The sequence below is a fragment of the Schistocerca americana genome, chromosome 6 (genome assembly GCF_021461395.2).
Source record: "Schistocerca americana isolate TAMUIC-IGC-003095 chromosome 6, iqSchAmer2.1, whole genome shotgun sequence".
Taxonomy (NCBI): domain Eukaryota; kingdom Metazoa; phylum Arthropoda; class Insecta; order Orthoptera; family Acrididae; genus Schistocerca; species Schistocerca americana.
Genome location: NC_060124.1, coordinates 465,799,768 through 465,823,102, shown reverse-complemented (window position 1 = coordinate 465,823,102; position 23,335 = coordinate 465,799,768). Strand labels below are relative to the sequence as shown.

The following is a 23,335-nucleotide window of genomic DNA, read 5'->3' as shown; positions in this document are numbered from 1 at the left end:
GATTTGAGGTGCCATGTCACGGAGTGTGCGGCCGCTCCCGCCGGATGTTCGAGTCCTCCCTTGGGCATGTGTGTGTGTGTGTGTGTGTGTGTATGTGTGTTTGTGTGTGTGTGTGTGTGTTGTTCTTAGCAAAAGTTGGTTTAAGTAGTGTGGAAGTCTAGGGTCCGATTCCCTTATGAATTCACACATTTGAACCATTTTTCCATGTGGTGTAGATACTCATAACTAACCACCTCTTTAAATAATACTTTTAGTATCAAACTTTTTTCATGAAATTAGGAACCCCTTTTTCAGTGCTGAAAATAGATTTATGAAAGTTTAAGGAACCGCTGATTTCGGTTACTGATATTGTAACCTCCCCACAGATAAATAATATGTATAATAATCTCCCAACAGTAAAAAAATATAAGTATATAATTCACATTCAGCGTAACCTCCCAACAGTTATGTTCCGTAACCTATCAATAATACAATGTGACAAATCTCTCAATAAAAAATCTAACTCATATACAACCTTTCAATAACTGACTGACTGTGAATCTAAACTGGTAAATTTGGACGTCAGCAGTGCTGCGTCATGGCCCTGAATGATCATTCTGAATAAATTGAAAATTCTTACCTGAATGAAGTACCCGGATAACGCGTATATATATGCTCTTTTAATAAATTTTTCTGGCACAGCCCAGTGCAATGCTGGCCGATAGATTTGTCATGCATAAAAAGAACAACTGATTTTCCTTTGCAATAATCGGGATGACCATGGATTGGAGAAATTAGTAAATTCTTTAAATTGAGATGAATAATTGTCAAAAGTTAATTTTTATAAAAAAGATTATTACTAAGAGATTTTTTTAAAAAACATTTACATGGGACTTGATATAACAATACTACATACGCGCGAGGCTGCTTTTACCTTATATTATATCGCTCAGGCACCGCCATCGCTCCCCACGACCGGCCCAGCCAACTTCATACACACGACAGCTACCTACTACTTACTCCTACTGCTACACACACTGCTCTTAGTGCTGACAACACTGCTCTCTGGTCTGAGATTCTCTTATACCCTACATATAGCAGGCAGCGCATGAGCAATCCATCGGAATTACACCTGCTCGAGTGCGCTAGCAACAAATTGCTTAATCATGGACCACTTACAATATTGATAGAACATACTTTCAGAACGAATTATTTTACTGGACGGACGTTTTCGTTTTGATCGATACAAAATGCCTCTGCCTGACACTGACTTTTTTTACAACATGACAGTAATACATTCGAATTACAATGAGTGAGTCTCATTGCTCGTGCATATCTTTTCATAATACAGAATGGTACAGTCGCAATTAATTCTAATATTGCACTATGTTGGATCGGTAATCATGCAATAATGAACATCTCGCGGCTGATGACTTCCGTCCTCGTATAAATGACTAATTCCACGGCCGTAGATGAGTGGTATTTGCAAATCAATGAGTAAATATGGTAAGCTCATCATAAGCTCCCTTGCAGCCCATGTACCGATTTCCCCATGACTTGAAGCTAACGAATGTCTCTGCACTCCTTTGTTGTTAACAAGACATTCGTTTTTTGGTTAATAACGTTTGTCCAAACACTCACATCATTTAGTTACACTTCCAAGATTTTCTCACAAGAACTGAAAGTTTTGATTTATCTATTTAGCTATTAATTTTTCTTAAAGTTGTTGTTTCATAGAAATTTATAATTACTGCTGATCTTAAAAATCTCTTCATGGGTGAGCTTTTTAGATTTCCAGGGGTAGTGGTCTTCAGTGTCGGTATTTGGCTACTTTCATTGGGAAATTTTCCCCTTAAAGAAAAATAAACCTACATATGCAATGATAAACCATAATTTTAAGACCACGGCCCCCCAGTGACGCTGGATGCCCCTTGGTAGCGTTGCAGGTACGTGATGCGGTAACAAACGTATACAGGGTGGTCCATTGATAGTGACCGGGCCAAATATCTCACGAAATAAGCATCAAACGAAAAAAGTGCAAAGAACGAAACTCGTCTAGCTTGAAGGGGAAACCAGATGGCGCTACGGTTCGCCCGCTAGATGGCGCTGCCATAGGTCAAACAGATATCAACTGCGTTGTTTTTTTTTTAAATAGGAACCCCCATTTTTTAATACATATTCGTGTAGTACGTAAAGAAGTATGAATGTTTTAGTTGGGCCACTTTTTTCGCTTTGTGACAGATGGGGTTGTAATAGTCGAAAACGTATAAGTAGGTGGTATCACGTAACATTCCGCCAGTGCGCACTGTATTTGCTTCGTGATACATTACCCGTGTTAAAATGGACTGTTTATCAATTGCGGAAAAGGTCGATATCGTGTTGATGTATGGCTATTGTGATCAAAATGCCCAACGGGCGTCTGCTGTGTATGCTGCTCAGTATCCAAGACGACATCATCCAAGTGTCCGGACCGTTCGCCGGATAGTTACGTTATTTAAGGAAACAGGAAGCGTTCAGTCACATGTGAAACGTCAACCACGACCTGCAACAAGATGCCCAAGTAGGTGTTTTAGCTGCTGTCGCGGCTAATCCGCACATCAGTAACAGACAAATTGTGGGACAATCGGAAATCACAAAACCGTCGGTGCTGAGAATGCTACATGAACATCGATTGCACCCGTGCCATATTTCTATGCACCAGGAATTGCATGGAGACGACTTTGGACGTCGTGTACAGTTCTGCCACTGGACACAACAGAAATTACGGGACGATGACAGATTTTTTGCAGCGACGAAGCGACATTCACCAACAGCGGTAACGTAAACCGGCATAATACGCACTATTGGGCAACGGAAAATCCACGATGGCTGCGACAAGTGGAACATCAGCGACCTTGACGGGTTAATGTATGGTGCGGCATAAAGGGAGGAAGGATAATTCGTTCAAATGGCTCTGAGCGCTATGGGACTTAACATCTGAGGTCATCAGTCCCCTAGAACGTAGAACCACTTAAACCTAAGGACATCAAACACATCCATGCCCGAGGCAGGATTCGAACCTGCAACCGTAGTGGTCGCGCGGTTCCACACCATAGCGCCTAGAACCGCTCGGCCGGCAAGGATAATTGGCCACCATTTTATCGATGGCAATCTAAATGGTGCGACGTATGCTGATTTCCTACGTAATGTTCTGCCGATGTTACTACGTTTCACTGCATGACAGAATGGTGATGTACTTCCGACATGATTGATGTCCGGCACATAGCTCGTGTGCGGTTGAAGCGGTATTGAATAGCATATTTAATGACAGGTGAATTGGTCGTCGAAGCACCATACCATGGTCCGCACGTACACCCAATCTGACATCCCCGGATTTCTTTCTGTGGGGAAAGTTGAAGGATATTTGCTATCTTGATCCACTGACAACGCCTGACAACATGCGTCAGCGCATTGTGAATGCATGTGTGAACATTACGGAAGGCGAATTACTCGCTGTTGAGAGGAATGTCGTTACACGTACTGCCAAATGCATTGAGGTCGACGGACATCATTTTGAGCATTTATTGCATTAATGTGGTATTTACAGGTAATCATGCTGTAACATTATGCGTTCTCAGAAATGATAAGTTCACAAAGGTACATGATCACATTGGAACAACCGAAATAAAATGTTCAAACGTACCTACGTTCTGCATTTTAATTTATAAAACCAACCTGTTACCAACTGTTCGTCTAAAATTCTGAGCCCTATGTTTGTGACTATTACAGCGCCATCTGTCACAAAGCGAAAAAAGTGGTCCAACTAAAACATTCCTATTTCTTTACGTACTCCACGAATATGTAATAAAAATTGGGGTTCTTATTTTTAAAAAAACGCAGCCGTTGTCTGTTTGACCTATGGCAGCGCCATCTAGCCGGCCATCCCTAGCGCCATCTGGTTTCCCCCTTCAAGCTAGACAAGTTTCGTTCTTTGTAATTTTTTCGTTTTACTCTTATTTCGTGAGATACTTGGCCCGTTCACGATCAATGGACCACCCTGTATATAAAACACGATATTTTTTTAAAAACTTCAAATTATTTTAATAAAAAAATGAAAGTTTGATAGTTGTCTCGATTTGATTACTGACTAATTGCACAGAAGAAACAGAAAGAATTCCTTGTGGGGAAAAATAAATGGCAAAAAGAAAAGTAATTATCACACGTCGCCTCATGACACTGACAGTATACACCTCAAACGCGACTTAACTCATATATGTATTTGCATGTAGTGGGCAAGCACAAATGTCTGTGTTTCACACAAAGTGACTTTGTGTAACAAACATTACTACGAAAAGAAGTTATTAAGTAATCACTAAGACGAAGAAAGAGTAGCAAGACATCCAATGGTTCCGGAAATAGTTGAGAGAGAACATACACATTGTAATCGTAGTAAGTAGTGGTCTTCAAATGATGGAAACAAATCTAGCAGAAAATATCCTCGCTTTGTTTCGAAAAGAGCACCTCAGGGGACAAGGAACAGGGCAACATGCAAATCCAATCCTAATTGAGTCAAAGTTTAATATAGGAACGCAATGCTATTTTGATAGTCGACGCTTCATTATCCGTGAGATGCCTTCCGCTGACCCGCTATAGGGGAAGATTCAACTTCCCGAGGACAAATAAATCTGCTCCTCCAGAGACGCCTGTTCACGGAATGTTATTTTCATACACAGGCGAGGAAATTGGAAACCTGGTTCACTTATACGGGGAAAATTTAGTTCGTGGAAACGTGAAATGGGATTCAGAACTCAACGTTGCTTATTTATATAAATTACAGGCTTTCAGAGGGAAATTTCATTCCTCATTAGATAAGCGCAAACGAGAGGTTTACGAGTTAAGTGCGAAGCGAATTTCACGTCCTTACAATCTGGAAAAGTCTCCCAAGCTACCTTCCTGCACCGTGGATATCGTACCAATGTTTTTCTTAGTTCTAAGCATTTATTACTTCTGCCGTTACTTCGTAGTGATGACTTCCAATTTTTAACTGTTAATAATATGAGTTTGGAATTACCGCAGAACTTATAATAGCAAATGTTGCAGAATGCACAATCATGTGTAAGACGTTACTGGTGTGGGAGGAATACAATATTTATACTTTACATCGGAAATTCAATCTTAAATTTCTGTTTCTGAAAGACTACTCCTGCTGCACGCGATATATCTCTTTTTATATATAGATTTTTTCAACACCAATAAGTGGAGAATGTGTTGAAGTCCACGAAGGATCAAAAAACAACTTGTTAAAACGTATAAATGAACAAAGAATTATGACAGCTGTTCTAATCACATTAACGGAGATAGTATACGTGTACTAATAATTCTAACAGAAATCTTAACATAGTAAATAGGACTCAGGTGTCATCGAAACGAAATCGATAGCTCGTCAGGTAAGCAATCATGTCGACACTAGAATGATGTTCGTGAATTTACGTCCTCGGGAACGTGATTCGTAAGCCCTTCTGGATTTTTTTTCGATGTGGAAATGCGTTAATAAGTTTCTTTTGACTTAAGTTCTACAGAATGAAACAGGGTTAACAGGAAAGTGCATTACACTGCTGACGGCCTATGAGGTATGTGTTATGCAGTTAACCAAGTAGTACTGACAAATAATGTAGCACTTTAGATATAACTCGACTATTTATCGCAAACTACCGAAGAAACTTGTCGTCGCCCAGGTATTTATTTACAGCTGTGCGTCCACGCCAGTTACAGGCAGCGTCCGCCCCTGTACTTAATGTTTATGACATCATATCTCCTGAACTTTGGGTCGTATAGCGATATAATTTTGCGGGTACATTCAGCAAAATATGTGGATACCGTCTCCGAAATTTACTGCGAATAGAGTTAGTAGAAAAGAAGTAATAAATTTAAACGTCGTGCATGATGCAATAGTTTTGCACGCATCTACTTATTTATGACGGCATATGGTCTGAACTTTGAATCGTACAGTGACATAATTTTGCACTTACATTCAGTGGTACCTGATCATACTGTCTATAAAATGTGTCACGAATAAAGTCAGCAGTAAAGAAGAAATAAAGTATAACGTCATGTCTCATGCTGTACTTTTATTGCTTGAACAGCGGGCATGTTATACGGGTTCTCAGCAAGAAGAAAATTCTTAAGGGTTTGGAATTTTGTGTAAAGTTCGTTGCAAGTCGCTAACAGCTGTCACTTTCAAAAACTGGGCGAATCAGTTCTGGGAATCCATGCCCCGCGAGCTACGTGACTTTTAACCTCCTTCGATAGGTAAATGGTTGTTACCCCATAGTGACTGCCACCTGACGGTAACGCGTAAGTGTACAGAGATTGATTGAAATCGCTCGAGTGGTTTAGGAGGGGATGTGGAACATACATACCCACCCACCCACACACACACACTCTCTCACACACATATACATTGATTTTTGTAATGTGTATGAATTCACTATTCTCATCATAGCAGTGTCTCACTAACCTCATAGTAAACTGCATGAATTAATGTCCATTCATCGCTGCCGAAGATCGCCTGAAGAATTTGCTATGGGAGGGAAAGTACACATCCTGTTTGGTAAAGAGCAGTAGAAGAAGATGGATGAATTAAGAGAATCAACAGCAGATTTCAACATACTAACAGGGCTGAAGATACACTAAAGGTAAGGCTGTCCTGAACCAGAAGGTTGGTTTGAACACTACAATGCTTTCCTAAACATGGTCCTATATGAGGAGAAATACGTTTGACTTCTTCCGACCTTAGGACATAGTTTCCCAGCCAGTTATAGGGACTCTTGCTGTTTAAGGCAGACTCTAAGCCACGGTTTAACTCACTTGTCACCAGCGTTTCAATGTCGGATGTAGAAGAAGAGATACATGAGGAACGACAGAGGATTTTATACCCAGAGCCTTAGATTCAAAGGCCAATGGTAACCGCTTCAAAAATCGAGCATGTATAAGTAAGATAATGATCGCTTCAAGCTATATAAATATCTATTTCGTTTTACTATAATAACATAAGATTTTTACAAAAAAAACGTTTTGTATTATACTGTATGAGGCCCTACAGATTTGACTAATACTTCGTACCTACTAGGCGCATCAAATGTCTGCAGAATTTACGGATACGTCACATGTGCAGAATAAGGAACGGAGATATCTGGGAAAAAATTGCTTTTTGCGCCTACTGACGTATACTGATAAATTTATCCTTAACGCTACATCTTATGGGAATCGTTAAAACATTCTATTCAACACATATCATTTTACTTGTTTAATTTTCTTTGTATTAAACTCAGCGTATTAGAAGAGTTATCTTCAAATTAAGTCTGGATTAAGCTGCCAACAACGTAACCTGCGCGACTCTATGCCGTGTCGAATTTTGTGAAATTTTCTACAGATCTACGATGTCACTGTTATTGTTTTGTGGTTATCTTTTGTGGCAAAATGAGAACAGTGAAAACATACATCTACTAAAAGGCAAACTGAAACCAGGGAAAAAATCTGTCAAATGAACATCACGTGATATTTTACTACATTAGTGGTTTTGAAAGTGTATAGTCGGCCGGCCGGTGTGGCCGTGCGGTTCTAGGCGCTTCAGTCTAGAAGCGCGTGACCGCAACGGTCGCAGGTTCGAATCCTGTCTCGGGCATGGATGTGTGTGATGTCCTTAGGTTAGTTAGGTTTAAGTATTTCTAAGTTGTAGGGGACTTATGACCACAGATGTTAAGTCCCATAGTGCTCAGAGCCATCTGAACCATTTGAAAGTGTATAGTCAATTTCTATAAAAGCTGAATAGTCATTGTTGCACACAGCAGTATTAAACACTTCATTGCGTAAACAGTTTTAATCATATCAGACCAAAATAAGGCACAACGTTTCATTGCAAAAACAATCGTATACGTAGTACTCATCTTTCACAACTTATTGAGAGGACATTGCGACGGCTTAATCGAATGTGTGACAATCTATTAAGCTTCATATCACAAACTCGTAACTCCATACATCACGTATAGTGTACTATAAATCTCCGATGAAGCGCTTGACAATATTGATAAAGCATAATTCTTAAAAAAGTGGTAGAGTGGTAGGAAGGTTTACCGTCCATAACCAAAATGCACTCTCTAATTTTTATCATAGGTAGCAACTCCACATTTGGTACCTTACTATCGTTGACTCAAGGACAAAGTAGACAGGAGTACGTGGAAACGTGAAGACATCATTATACAGTATGAAAATTGTTGTGTCTAGACAAGACAGCCTAGACACAATGAGAGGAAGCCGAAAGGCACGCGCTAAGCCAAAGCAGGGTGCGTGAGGTCTGAAACAGGATACGTAATGAATGCTATAAAGAAAAGTACGTAGCTTCTGGAATACTTAACTTTAATCCATCCTTGTGGTACATCTGGAGATTGTGGCGATACAAGTGAGACTCTTTATATACATGCAATGTTACTAATGGCGCCTTGCAAGGTCGTAGCCATGGACTTAGCTGAAGGCTATTCTAACTATATGCTCGGCAAATGAGCGAGGCTTCGTCAGTGTAGCCGCTAGCAAAGTCGTCCGTACAACTGGGGCGAGTGCTAGTCCGTATCTCGAGACCTGCCTTGTGGTGGCGCTCGGTCTGCGATCACACAGTCGCGACACGCGGGTCCGACATGTACTAATGGACCGTGGCCGATTTAAAACTACCACCTAGCAAGTGTGGTGTCTGGCGGTGACACCACAAAAATAGTGGGTGAACATCCGATTTTGTCAGAATCTTAAACGTATGCTGGTGGTGGTGGTGGTTAGTGTTTAACGTCCCGTCGACAACGAGGTCATTAGAGACGGAGCGCAAGCTCGGGTGAGGGAAGGATGGGGAAGGAAATCGGCTGTGCCCTTTCAAAGGAACCATCCCGGCATTTGCCTGAAGCGATTTAGGGAAATCATGGAAAACCTAAATCAGGATGGCCGGAGACGGGATTGAACCGTCGTCCTCCCGAATGCGAGTCCAGTGTGCTAACCACTGCGCCACCTCGCTCGGTAAAACGTATGCTGCATACGACCTTTGGTCACAGTAGATTACAACACTTTATAAAATAAAATGTCGGGAAGAATGAACACACCATATAGACAACCAACCAACAACCAAAAATTCGTGTTACCTTACTCGCTTGATCATGCATGAATTCAAAAAGAGAAAGTGGAAAAATGAAGGCGACATTATATCAACATAATAGTTCGGACCTCCCATTTTGTCAAACTCTTAAAAGTATTTTTCATACGGTATATTGTCATAATAGATTGCAAATGTGTACAAAATAAAATTTTCAGAAATAATTAACATACCTCCTTGACAGCCAGCTAATAACCTCCTGTAAACAGTTGACAGAACATCGTGTTATGTTACTTATTTCATTCTACACACTTACAAAATACAGTCAATCCTAAGCGCCGGCAGAAGATGACGAGTGGGAAACTTCCTCTAAACGTTGCAGCAAAACGACACCACGACTCGACTGATAACACAAGAAGATCTCTCCAATGAAATTACTGTTATTGCACGTTACTATTCGAACATCTAAGAAACCGGTCAGCGTTAGTGAATTGAAATAAGGCATTGTCGTCTGTCACCGGAGCTGCTCATTGCCGCCAGAACTAGCAAGACTCACGTCCGCAGCGATGCAGCGCGAAACGCGTTACGAGAAACATCATATCGCTTCTACTAATGTCAAGGTTTTGATGCAATGTGTCTTCAAATGTGAAGAATCGAAATATTTTTATAGACGTGTGCTGGAACCATTGTGGAGTGAAAATTTCTGTAGCATGCAGCTTTTATGAACATGCAATCATTACTCATTATCGAGATATTTGTGGCTATATCAGTGGGAAGCATCAGACTGAGTTGTGCATCTTGCATAAACACGTCTTAAGTGGCAGTACAAATCCAGTTTTTTTGTAAACATTATTGTTCTGCTAGGTCGGAAAATATTCTGCACTTGCTTCTTCAATAATGAAGGAGATAGAATTATTTCTAGTCACCCACGTTTCATAAAACGATTTCAAATGCAGCTGCAATTGTTTATCCCATATAGGTATTTTTCACGATACACTCGAGTATACAGGCTGGCGCAAAAGTCGCTGGGCAGTTAGTTAAAAGAAAACAAAAGCAGCAGCAAGACGTAGAAGAGTAGGAAGTTTTAACTTATTACGTTCTTATTACCAAATAGTGATAATTACTTCTTGTCAAGTTGGTATACAATTCAATGCCAAACAAAACAAACCCAATAATCAAAGTAGTGAATTGTTGAAAGCGTGACCTGTTAGACGTGTTTACAGCTGTAGTTTTCCTGATTGTACCGATGTCAACCCTTAACTGACGAGGTGACTTTTCTGTAACGTACATCACGAGGTGGGGTCTATGGGACCCCTATGTTTAAACCGAGATTTAAGGCAAAAATCATTTAAAACTTTTAATTTATGCTGTACAACTTTTATTTTTACAATTATTTAAGTGTTGTTTAAATGCTTCTAGTTTATTTTACTGCACTAAACAAAGCTTGCAGCATTATACTATGTAAACACAGAAACGCAAATAGTTTTGTGGGGTTCGTTGAAATAGTGCACATAAATAAACTGTTAGAGTACTGAATTTTACATTCTGAAAAATTACACAATTTCTGCAGCAAATAAATTTCCAAACGAAACTAAATTCCAGGGTTTAAATTTGCGCATAAAAATTCCACACGATAGATACAAAAATAAAGTATGTCAAACTGTCATTCATTGCTGGGAGCTACAGTTTTCATATTACCACCTAGAACACTTTCGATTTTAACAGGCACGATAAGTGTTTCATTGAAGAAACAGGCAGATCCCCATCACAACTTTCCTGAAGTACTTCCTCTGAATAATACTCTTGTTCGATAGCAGTACTGTGATTACTGGATTATGTAAAATGTTCGTCTTTTTCGTTCATTTCTTGATCTATATAACTGACACCTTCCTCCATAGACCGACAAACAATTTCATGAAACTCGAGAGAGTTAAAAATGACACATTCGTGCCAACACATTTTGAGCTACACGTTATCGTCCTGAAGCAAACAGTACGTAGTTCACGAGGCGCGATCTAGGAGCCTCCAACACGTATCAGTAACACGTATCAACAGTATACACAGAAGGCGATAACGCAACCGACAACAAAACATCGTAGGCTTGGCAATTTAAGGAGGGTAGGAGGAGAAGAGTATCATTCCACCACAACTGGCCTTGGAGAGCGAGTTCGAAAATTTTCGCGTGGTCTGAGAGGCCACATCTCGTGTTGAGATATTTGTCCCTGTCACGAACAATGGACCACCCTTTATAAGAGAGAAAAGCGTCAGATAGTGAATGATAACTGGGAAGGGCACTCGTCTGAGAGAACATTATGAGAACCTGACAGAGTTTGTAAAGAGCCTAATTGTAGGTCTCCATTTGGCTGACCGGTCGAATGGTTCAGCATGCAGACAGTATCGAGAAGTGTGGGTGATTCGGACGTGACAGTTGCATAATGGTGGACTGCTTGGCAACGTCAGGTCGGCGACACTCACCGTTAAGATTCTGGTCGGTCACGTCTGATCAACAAAAAGGAGGAAAGTCATATTGTGCACCCAGGACATCATAGCCCCTTTATATCCAAGCCTGCTATCCGAGTTCAAGTAGCTGACTCCCTGCAACACGCTGTATCATTTCCCACAATTGGTTCAAATGGTTCAAATGGCTCTGAGCACTATGGAACTTAACTGTTGAGGTAACCAGTCCCCTAGAACTTAGAACTAGTTAAACATAACTAACCTAGGGACGTCACACACATCCATGCCCGAGGCAGGATGCGAACCTACGACCGTAGCGGTCGCGCAGTTCCAGACTGTAGCGCCTAGAACCGCTCGGCCACCTCGGCCGGCGCAATTGGTTCGAGACTATCAACAGCCAGCCTAAGGATCTACTGTTCCACCCTGTCGCTACCTTTAACACAAAATTACGGCTTTGGAATGGTGCCGTGATCGCGAAGCATGGGCTGCTGATAAATGGTGTAGTATTGTGTTGGATGAATCGCGGTTCTGCGCTATCCTGGATGATGAAAGTGGACGAGTATGAGGGTGATCTATGAAGAGGTCGCATTCTTCCAGTGTTTCGCTGAGGCACACCGTTGTTGCTCTTGGCGTGGCAGTGTGGCCATTGGGACTGACAGAGCCGCGGAGACCATTTTCAACAGGGCAATGCTCATACACACACAGCACACATCTCTACGTGCTGTCTGCATGATTTTGAGGCATCTTTGCGACCAGAAAGATACCCAAATCTGTCCCCGAAAGAATAGGTGAGGCACCATAGTCGACCTCAATTTCATCCTAGTCCCGGTATCCGGGATATCGAGGACCAGTTACAACGTATATGAGCCAACATCCTTCTGGAGAGGATACAACGAAACTACGACTCCTTTCCCAGTCGCATACGTGCATGCTTCCAGGCCAGAAGGGATGTAACGTCTTACTGATCATTACCCTCATACTGGCAAGTTCTTTGTAAACTGGCTCGACTTTGAAATCACTGAAATAACATCACAAGCCCTCTCAACCCTTCTCCCCTTCTCATGCTCCACATTTTATTAAGGCAGTTTATTACGTCTTACATATAATATTGTTGCATATTGCATGTTTCAGCAACAAGATGATGGTAGGCACTGATCCTTTTTGGGCCGTGCAGTTAAGTTAAATCTCCAGGAAGCTTATAGATTTGAGATCGTTCAGAAAACACATGACAAATGTACTTTCACTAGTGTAATTTTTTTCTCCATCTATGTATGTAACTGCTATGTACGCCTTAGATTTACCTACACTCTCCATGAGAGTGTCGCTGCTGTACACATTAAGGTTTACGGATGCATGCAGCTACTGACCTGTACGAAGATGGCGGGCAAAGCGAGCAGGAAGGATGCGCACCAGATGCCCAGGATGATCTTGCGCGCCTGGCTGATTGTGCAGATGTACTTGGCTCGCATCGGGTGCACGATAGCATAATACCTGCACATAAAACAAACGCAGTTTGATCAGGAAAAACGAGTATGACCGCTTGATCGTTTAGGTCTCGACTTTGCCAGTTTCCCTAATACACTGAGAATCGAAAGAAACTGGTACACCTGCATAATATCGTGTAAGGCATCCAGGAGCACGCAGAAGTGCCGCAACACAACGTGGTATGGACTCGACTAATGTCTGAAGTAGTGCTGGAGGAAACTGACATCCTGTAGCAGAGCCCATAAATGCGTTAGAGCACGTTGCAAGGCATCCAAGATAAGCTGAATAATGTTCATGTCTGGGGAGTTTGGTGGCCAGTGGAAGTGTTTAAACTCAGGAGAGTGTTCCTGCACCCACTCTGTAGCAATTCTGGACATGTGGGGTGTCGCATTGTCCTGTTGGAATTGCCCAAGTCCGTCGGTATACACAATGGACACGAATGGAAGCAGGTGATCAGACAGGATGCTTACGTACATGTCACCTGTCAGAGTCGTATCTAGACGTATCAGGGGTCGTACCTAGACGTATCAGGGGCCCCATATCATCCCAATGCACGCGCCCCATACCATTATAGTCCGTTGCTGACATACAGAGCCTTTGAATCCTTGAGGTTGCCTCCATACCCGTACACGTCCATCCATTCGATACAATTAGAAACGATACTCGTCCGACGAGGCAACATGTTTCTAGTCATCAACAGTCCAATGTCGATGTTGACGGGCCCAAAGCTTTGTGTCATGCAGTCATCGAGGGTACACGAATGCGTTTTCGGCTCCAATAGACCATATCGATTATGTTTCGTTGAATGGTTCTTACCCCGACACTCGTCGATGGCCCAGCATTGACGTGTGCAGCAATTTGCGGAAGGACTACACTTCTGTCTGATGAACGATTCTCTTCAGTTATCGTTGGCCCCATTCTTGCAGGACCTCTTTCTGGCTGCAGCGATGTCAGAGATTTGATGTTTTACCGGATTCATGATATTGGCGGTATATTCGTAAAATGGTCTTATGGGAAAATTCCCACTTCAGCGCTATTTCGGAGGTTCTGTGTCACATTGCTCGTGTTCCAACTATAATGCCACTTTCTAACTCAAATCTTGATAATGTGACACTGTAGCAGCAGTAACCGATCTAACAGCTGCGCCAGACACTTGTTGTCTTATATAGATGTTGCCAACCGCATTGCCATATCTGCCTGTTTACATATATCTGTATTTTAATATGCATGCCTGTACCAATTTTTGGGGCTTCACTTTATATAATAAATAATTAAAATGGCAGATGCGTTTCTTCGATGTTTTTAATACAGTTGTGTCAGTATTTCAGACCTCTCTCTCTGTGTTATTACACCAAAATAGGTGGAAGTGCATTGAGATGAGCTCCCGGGAAGTTTGTCGCCCTAACTGTTCATGACCTAGTTATGCTTTCGCTTGAGCACCCATACTACTCTCATTCTAGAGGAGATAATCGTGGAACACTTTCATGGTACTTCATTTAAAAGACTAACTGATCTGTAATTTGTGAGTATGTTCCAAATCTACCCCTAGGCCTAAATATTTTATTTATTCACACAAGCAGAGCTCCATTCCATGAAGATAAACTTGTTTGTGAAGAGGTCTCTTTCTGGTTTTGAACACGATTCAGTCTTGTAAGTGGAAAAGATGAAAAAAGCTGCAACAGGAAACGTTATAGTTTGGGGGCAGACGCTTTTTAGAAAACTGCATTGGGTAATTTCCGGATGGATACAAACAGACCAGAGACGCAGTTGATCACATGAAATGCTTGTGATAAGCTCGTGATGCAAGTGTGTAACTTTTAGGCGTCAGTAGCGGGTACAAAATGTCCTCTTGGCTGAAATTATCTCGGGAGAAATAGAATGGGTAGATATTTCCAAGCAGTTTAAAGGTAGGCCCTTTGTGATTGACAGAGGTAGTTTCCACAAGATGAAAGGATCGCTCCCATTGGTTTGAAAAAGCCGTGATGTGAAGCACCAAAGGACACAGGTGAGGGACAGTTTTGCTACGAAAGACACAATACGGTAAACTTTGGGGACTCTCCTCTGAAATAGCGTCCAAGTGTAAAAAAGGGGCATCACGCTCTGTACAACGGCAAAAGAGGATTTTTCTGTGAACACTGCGTTCACTTTGGCTGTCATTCAGCTAGAAATTAGCTGAAGAGTCGTTGAGCTCCGATAGCGGAGGAACGAAACAGCCACGTACTTAATTGTTGTTGTGAGAACTGAGAGATCATGGAAGTATATACGCTGCACCATCTATGCATGTGTATATCGCCATATTTTCCAGGCTGGGGATGAGTGCATGTTTTCTCGCCTAACGAGAAACATAGGACAGTTTTAGCTGATAAAATATCAGTAAAGATTTTGATTAGCTTTTTATAGGATTTTCAGAGGGCAAGAGCAGCCATGCAGCTGGCAGCACATCGCAGCTAAAAGGTAATTTCTGCTGGCAGACACGTAAACATTGTTGGTTCACCAGCTTGCGTCCTGTGTGAACTCTAGCAGCCTTGGGTAATCTTTTGCTCAGCTTGTCACAATAACTAACCATCCTCCATAGACTTGTCATCCTAAAAAATACCGAACTTAGAACCAGAATTGGATGATTTGTCGTAATATTGGTCAACTTCACGGTGTAGTAGTAAGCATAATGTTGCAGAGAACCTTCTATTTAAATTTTATATTGCTGTGTTCAGGGTTAGTTCTACTAAACAGGACATAATGGGTTATATTGATAACTGTCCTGTGTCATGTCACAATCTATGTAAATTTGTGTACTTCTTTGACAATAATTCTGACATTAAACAACTGTGTACAGCTAAACACCAATGTGCTCTGTCATAGAATAAGGGTCCACTACTAACCCGTCATTTATTCTATAGACGCGAAAGCACTCACAGGTTTTTTTGGTTGATGTCTGATGAATGTGAAACGGAGTGGAGTGTCAGAGTCTCGTTTCTCACAATCGATTCTTATACGTTAAACTGTGTACCAATGATTTTCTTCTTTCTGTGTTATTAAGGTAAGCGTAATGTAACTTTGGCTTCAGTGGTTTTTGTGAAGAACTTACATCCTCTCACTTATGAATATAATGGTTTTTTTTTTAAGTTGCTTATCATTTCACTTTGTTGCTTAGATACAGACTTAACAATTCGACTGAAGATCGAATAGCCGGCACGGTAGCTCAGCGTGTTCGGCCAGAGCGCTGCTCGCCCTCTGTAATAAAGAAACTCAGTAAAGGGATCAAGTATCAACTTGAACGGATGTCTTGTACCGTCCTCCCAGACCAAACGCAACCAACAATGTCGAACAAAACGAAAAAAAAAAGCCGATTCAAGGAGAAGTATAGCTAAACCTTGTACACTGGTAATTGCGAGCAGGAGCTGCTCGTATACTAATCAAGAAGCACGAGTTCCAAGTTAATTAGAGAAAGGTGAGCCGTTTCGGACGGTGGGCTCTCAATGTTCAGCAGCCAGCGGTACATAATATGATCAATGCTGAAACACATTAAATGAAGTTATGTGGTAAGAAAATGGGATGTGTTTAATTTACACACTGTAAGATTTTGTGTCTACTCTCAAACTAAGGAAAAGAAAATTGGAAGTCAACTGATACGAATATGGGACTGCTTAAGTTAAACACTGACGGACCTTGAGTTAATTACATTGATCACTGTGCTGAAAGCGCTTTTGGGAGCTGATGCATTTGCGGCAGCGAAAGAAAGTGACTGTGAGAGTGAACTCTGCATAGGAGTTGCTACCCTTTGCTGACAGCGTATTTGACTCTTCATTCATAATACTTTTTACTATGGCTTGAGTTACGGGAGTAGAAAGACTTGTTGTCGGAGCGGATCCGGTTCTATTGTTGTATGGCAGCCATTACGGAATTAGTTACAGAATGACACTGATCAGCCAGAACACTGTGACCTAACAGCCGTTATGTCCACCTGAGGCACGGATAACAGCGGCGACGCGTCGTGGCATGGAAGCCATGGGGCCTCGGTATGTCGCTAGAGGGAGCGAGCGGGCACCATATCTGGACACGCAAGTCACCTAACTCCTGCAAATTCGCGGGGAGGGGGCGATGAGCTCTGACGCCATGTTCAATCACATCCCAGAGGTAATCGATCGGGTCCAGATCTGGCCAGTTGGGGAGGCAGCACATCATTTCGAACTAGCAACTGTCTTCATCAAACCGCTCCGTCACACTTCTGGCTCTCTGACACGGCGCATTATCTTTTTGAAAAATGCCATTTCTGTCGGAAGACCTCATAGTCATGAAGGGGTGTATGTGGTGTGCAACCAGTGTACGATACCCCTTTGCCGTCATAATGCCTTGCGCGCGCTCCACTGGAACCATGGGTAGAAAATAAACAATTTTTTCAGCCTTCAGTTGCAAGGTAATTTTCACTCGTTTACCTAGGTTTCGATTCCAGTAATGGAATCCTCTTCAGAACCTATGAATTAAGCCACATACGGACATATATTACCCACTGAAATGCATCATCAGTCTAATGATTGAATAATAAAGAAATCGTGATACTTACAAAAAATTAAATTATTTTGAGAGCCAAACACTGGCCATGTCACAGATTAAAAATTAAAACAATAAAGACGCATAATCATAAGATTATGTCTGTCGAGATTAAAACCATGAAGGCGAACGTAGACGGAGCTACGCCGGCCAGAAATAAGGACCACATGTGAGCGGCGCGGAGAACTAGGCGTCGCGAGCAGTTTCGCGGCGAGGCTCGGCCGCGGCCAAGCGCATGCGCGAGCGCAAGCGCAGGCGCATGCGCGAGAGACAAACTGTCTCAAAATTACTTACAGCTAATATACATATAAACAAAATGTGACTGAAAGCCGTCCTACAAATGGACAAACCTGTCTATTGGTATGGCAACATTAAGCAATTTACCTGAGAACAAATTACAAAGCCAAGGTATAAAGATTTTTTTTTCTTACACTTAAGTATTATAGTAAGAGGGCGAAGCCCCGCTACAGTAACTAAAAAATTAGTGTCGAAACCATGCGTGCTAAGCATTAAATGTCTTTAACATAAAAACGCCTTAGCAACTATGAGTCATTAACAAGCATATTACGAAATACAAAGACACACATGTACAATCGCACTGTAATAAAGGGACAAAGCAGATAGGGAAACAGCATCGGCCATTCGAGGCGGACTGTGGGTCAACTCCACTGGAGTAAAGGTTGAAATCCTTCGAAATAACTTCTATTTTTTAGTTGCAACTGATCATTAAGTTAGTTGTCTCTATCAATAATAAGATGTTTAAAAATTTGCAATTCTTCGAGGGTGTCTAGCCTGTATCCCTTGGCTTCATTATGCAAAAGCACTGCGTCTTTTAGAGGCTTGGGAGCATGCGCCTTTTGGACCTGATGTTCAGCAAATGTAGATCCTCGTGTTGCATCACCGCTTTTTGTCGGCAGATGCTCTTTAAACCCAACCGACAGGGCCCTTCCTGTCTGGCCAATGTAATAGGAAGGACATTCAGCACACGTGATCTTATACACACCCGACAGCGATGATTTATCCGTTCCTTTATACAGAGAATGAACTAAATTCTTTTTGAGGTTGTTGGTGGTAGAGTATGAAACTTTACACCCTAGGTTTTTTAATAAACGACCTATCTTATAGGATATGTTACCTATAAAGGGAACTGATATATATTTCGTTGCCTGGTGTTGATTGTGGGTACCTGAACTGGAAAGGGTGGTAGTCTTCTTTCGTGTTTTTTTGTTGAACAACTGTCTCACTATACTGGGATTATATTCATTATTCTGAGCGATGTTTTCGAGGACTTTTAATTCGTTCTGTAAGTTGACTGGCGAAAGCGGAATGGAAAGGGCTCGATGGATACTCGAGTGAAAAAAAGGCCATTTTATGGGCCTGAGGATGGGTGGAATCAGCTGGGATGATGATGTCGGAATAGGTTGCTTTCCGAAAAATTTTGAAATCTATTTTGTTGCCAATAATGGATAGAGTCAGATCGAGATAGTCTAAGGTCCTATCAGCTGTCTGATTTTCTTGCGTGAAATTTATTTTTTCATGGAGGTTATTGAAAGTGGTAAATAACAGTTCTAGCTCTTCATAGGAACCTTCAAACACAAACAGCAAGTCATCTACATATGTCGCATAGAATATTATATTATTTGCCAAATCTGGATAATTCCGAAAAAACATCTGCTCCATTGAGTTTATAAAAATATCTGACATGATGCCAGCTAACGGGCCGCCCATAGCTAGACCACAGGGTTGCGAATATACTTTAGTATTGAAAGAGAAATAATTGTACTTGAGGGTGGTGCGTAACAGAACCATTAGTTCATCGATCTCAGGGGCAGATAATTTTTTATGGTATCGCAAATTGCATTCTATAATGCCCATCGTCTGCTCAACAGATACATTAGTATATAAATTTTTAATATCAAATGATACGAGTTTTGTGATGTCAGAACAGGCTAAAGTTTTAAGTTTGTTGGCCAAGTGTACCGAATTTTTTACGGAAAAGTTTTTTTCAAACACAAAATTCTCTTTCAATTTACGGTGTAGGAACCTAGCTAGTTTGTGGTATGCACTTTTGGTGCTGTCAACGATCGGACGGATAGGATGAGAAATTTTGTGAACCTTAAACTGGCTTCTCAAAATAGGTGGTTTCGGATTCATGTTTATAAGGCATTTTTTATGAAACTCGCCGATTAACTTTTTTGTACTGCTAAGAGCCGACCTTATCTCTTTTTGGATCACGTGTGTGGCGTCCACCTCGATTGGCACGATGCCATTTTCCTCAAAAAACATTTCCGTTTTACGGATGTATTCGCTTTTGTGGGCGATAATTAGGGAATGGCCTTTGTCGGACTTAGTTATCAGTGCTTCATTATTTTTAAGCTTAAGATTAATGCTCTTCAACGTTTGATGTACAGTAGAAACAGGATTTTGAACAGAGTAATCTTTTTGGACAATTTTACAGGCGTCATAAGCTATTCTTGTTTGCGCATTTTTTGCTATTTTAGAACAATCAAGCCCAACTTTGAGGTAGACAATTAAATTTTGTACACTTTGAGAAGTACATTTAGGTTGTACATTAAACTTGAAACCTTTACATAAAAGCTCGTTCTCAGCTTCGGAGAAACAAATATTAGTCTTATTCACTACGCGTTCGTAAAATTGGGGTAGGGCGGCCGCCCCATTACGTATGTTATGAACGCCAGAAACCTCAACACAATTTAATAATTTGGCTAGCTTTCTTTCATGTCTAACACTAATTTCGGTTTTACTGTTTGCTAACCATAAACTAATATGTATCCAAAAAGAATCAATTTGAAAGTTAAAGGTAGTCTTAAAAATTTTTGAAAGTTCAAGGTATAGTTCATAAGCTTCTTCATTCAAGCTGTCTTTCTTGGAGTACAACTCAGCACTTCTTTCATTTAAAATCTGGTGTACGATTTCCTTTTAAGACCAGGGGACTTATTACAAACTTTTTTATTAATATAGCCTTTCACAAAATCAGGTACTACATTTGACAGCTTGCATTGCTTAATGAAAGATAGTGCCATACCTGTTTTCATTATTTTATACACTATGTCCACATATCTGTTAGCTGCTTTACTTGCCTCGGCAGGTACAAATTTACAAATCTTTAACATCATGCAGCGCGTACAGAAAATAAACATTTTTTCAGCCTTCAGTTGCAAGGTAACTTTTACTCGTTTACCTAGGTTTCGATTCCAGTAATGGAATCTTCTTCAGAACCTATGAATTAAACCACATACGGACATATATTACTCACTGAAATGCATCATCAGTCTAACGATCGAATAATAAAGAAATCGTGATACTTACAAAAAATTAAATTATTTTGAGAGCCAAACACTGGCCATGTCACAGATTAAAAATTAAAACAACAAAGACGCATAATCATAAGATTATGTCTGTCAAGATTAAAACCATTTTGTAGGCTGAAAAAATTGTTTATTTTCTATACATATACGGTTGCTGACGCGCTGCATGATGTTAAAGATTTGGAACCATGGGTGTTGCCCAGAGCCTAATGGAGCCGCTGTTAGCTTGTCTCCGTCTCACAGTAGAGGTGTCAAGGAGCTGTTCCCCTGGAAGACGACGGATTCGCGCCCTCCCATCGGCATGATGGAGAAGATATCTGGATTCATTACACCGTGCAAAGCTCTGCCACTGCATCAAAGTCCAGTGCCGATGATCATGTACCCAATTCAGTCGTAGTTGCCGATGCCGTGGTGTTACCACCGACACATGCATGGGCCGTCGGTTCCGAGGGCCCATTGTTAGGAGTGTTGGGTGAACTTGCACTGTATGTTCAGGCACATTAGTACGCCCAGCATGAAAATCTCATGGTAGTTACGCCAAAGTACGCCGCCTATCAAGTTTTACCATTCCAGCGAGCGTATGACGTCCTCTAATGTGGGGTGGCCGTCCAACTACACGACGTCTGGAAGTGGTTTCAACTTGGTTTCGATAAGTGCTGAAGACACTCACCACAGCTCTCTCCAACAACTGGAAAGTTGTGCAGTCTCCAAAATGCTCGGTTCGAGCCTCCGGGCAATCACAGTCTGCCCTTAGTCAAACTCAGTTAGATCGCGAGCCTTCCCCATTCTAAACATAGGCAAAGGTGGACAGTCCTGAAAGCTTAGATCCATTTAACGACGCTCTTAATTAAGGGGAAAAACTTCTTTGTGTAGCACATTAGCATTTAACTTAAAATTCACGTAACATTCACTACAACTTTAAACTTTCAAGTTTAATATTCATTGAAGCAAATCGCAATTTAAATTTCTCTCCCTTTATTTTTCTGTTGCCACATAAAAAGTGGCGACGGTGTACAGAACTGCCAGGAAGACTTTTGGGGGAAAATTTGTATTTCGCAACTTGTACAGAGTGTCATCTCTGTTTTGTAAATTTTGTTTCAAGCTTGCTGTCGAGCTGCGTGTACTCGTGGTAGCTCATTAGCCTGTTCCACCACAAACGGAAACTTGACTAAACAACTGTTTGCTAATACAGGCAAGATTAGGGAAGTGTCTTTGACTGTAGATTCCTGTATTAGTCTTCTAAGACACAAACTCTTTAACAAAAAATGTTCAATTGTGTGTGAAATCTTATGGGACTTAACTGCTAAGGTCATCAGTCCCTAAGCTTACACACTACTATACCTAAATTATCCTAAGGACAAACACACACACCCATGCCCGAGGGAGGACTCGAACATCCGCCGGGACCAGCCGCACAGTCCAGGTCTGCAGCGCCCTAGACCGCTTGGCTCCAAACTCTTTAACAAGAATACGTAATATATTGTATGTATTTTCTAGTAGTTAGTGATTTGTAGATACATTATAGTGCTATTTTCTTTTCGTTATGCTTTAGGGCGTAACGTGTGCAGTTACAAATGTGTATCACGCTTCTTTTCAACAAAGAGAGAGGCATTTACACTGATAATCTGTATTGGGATTTTTTAAAACCTTCTTTGCAATTTATCTTCCTTCCGTTTGTGTTAAAGACGCCTTTTAAATGCTCGTTGCACTACGAAATTTTGCCTCCTACCTCATATTTCATTAATTTTAGTAGGATCGCGTTGTTGTTCTTTCATGGGGAAATTTCATGCAAAAAAGGTATAGCATCAGGGTACGGATTCTGGAGTCATAATTTGATAAGCACTTAGTTTAGCATGTGGTATCGGCTTTCGTTGTAATGCAAGAGTTGATATTAGGGTATCGTTTGCCACCAAATCTTTTCAGTATTTATGCTGAGAAAATGAAGAAAAATAATTAGAAAAAACAAGCGCCATAGTGGTAGGAGGACAAAGGATAACGGCAAGTGTACAGCTGATCAAGGAGTGTTGGCTGTATCACCAATAAATACAATTTCGAATGAAGGAAACATATTGGCTGGGACATATTTTGCAAAGAAGTGTCGCCCGATGCCAATGGTAATCTTACCGATGATAGTGCCACTAAATCGGAGTTACTGAGCCTTGTTTTCCAAAATTCCTCCCCCCATACAAGACGAAGTAAAAATTACCCAATTCGAATCAAGAACAGTTGCTAACAGGGAATAGCTTTATCCTAGGTGTAGTAAAGCAGCTCTGGTGACCAAATAAAGGTAAGTCTTCCGGACCAGACTGTGCCGTAGCAAAAGACTGGAATCTTGCACAGGTCACACTAATACTTAAGAATGGAAGTAGGAGTAATTAAATGTATTACAAACCCATAGAACTGATATGGATGTGCAGCAGGATCATGG

At 41.2% G+C, this 23,335-nt stretch overlaps 1 protein-coding gene across 1 annotated transcript in view; it reads right to left on the bottom strand.

The window, feature by feature from the left end:
• Window positions 1–23,335, bottom strand: part of LOC124619837 (somatostatin receptor type 4-like) — a 523,863-nt gene that overhangs the window by 215,860 nt on the left and 284,668 nt on the right. The window contains exon 3 of the mRNA XM_047146445.1: window positions 12,913–13,036. Coding sequence (XP_047002401.1) covers window positions 12,913–13,036 — 124 coding nt within the window. The remainder of the gene's footprint in view (window positions 1–12,912; window positions 13,037–23,335) is intronic.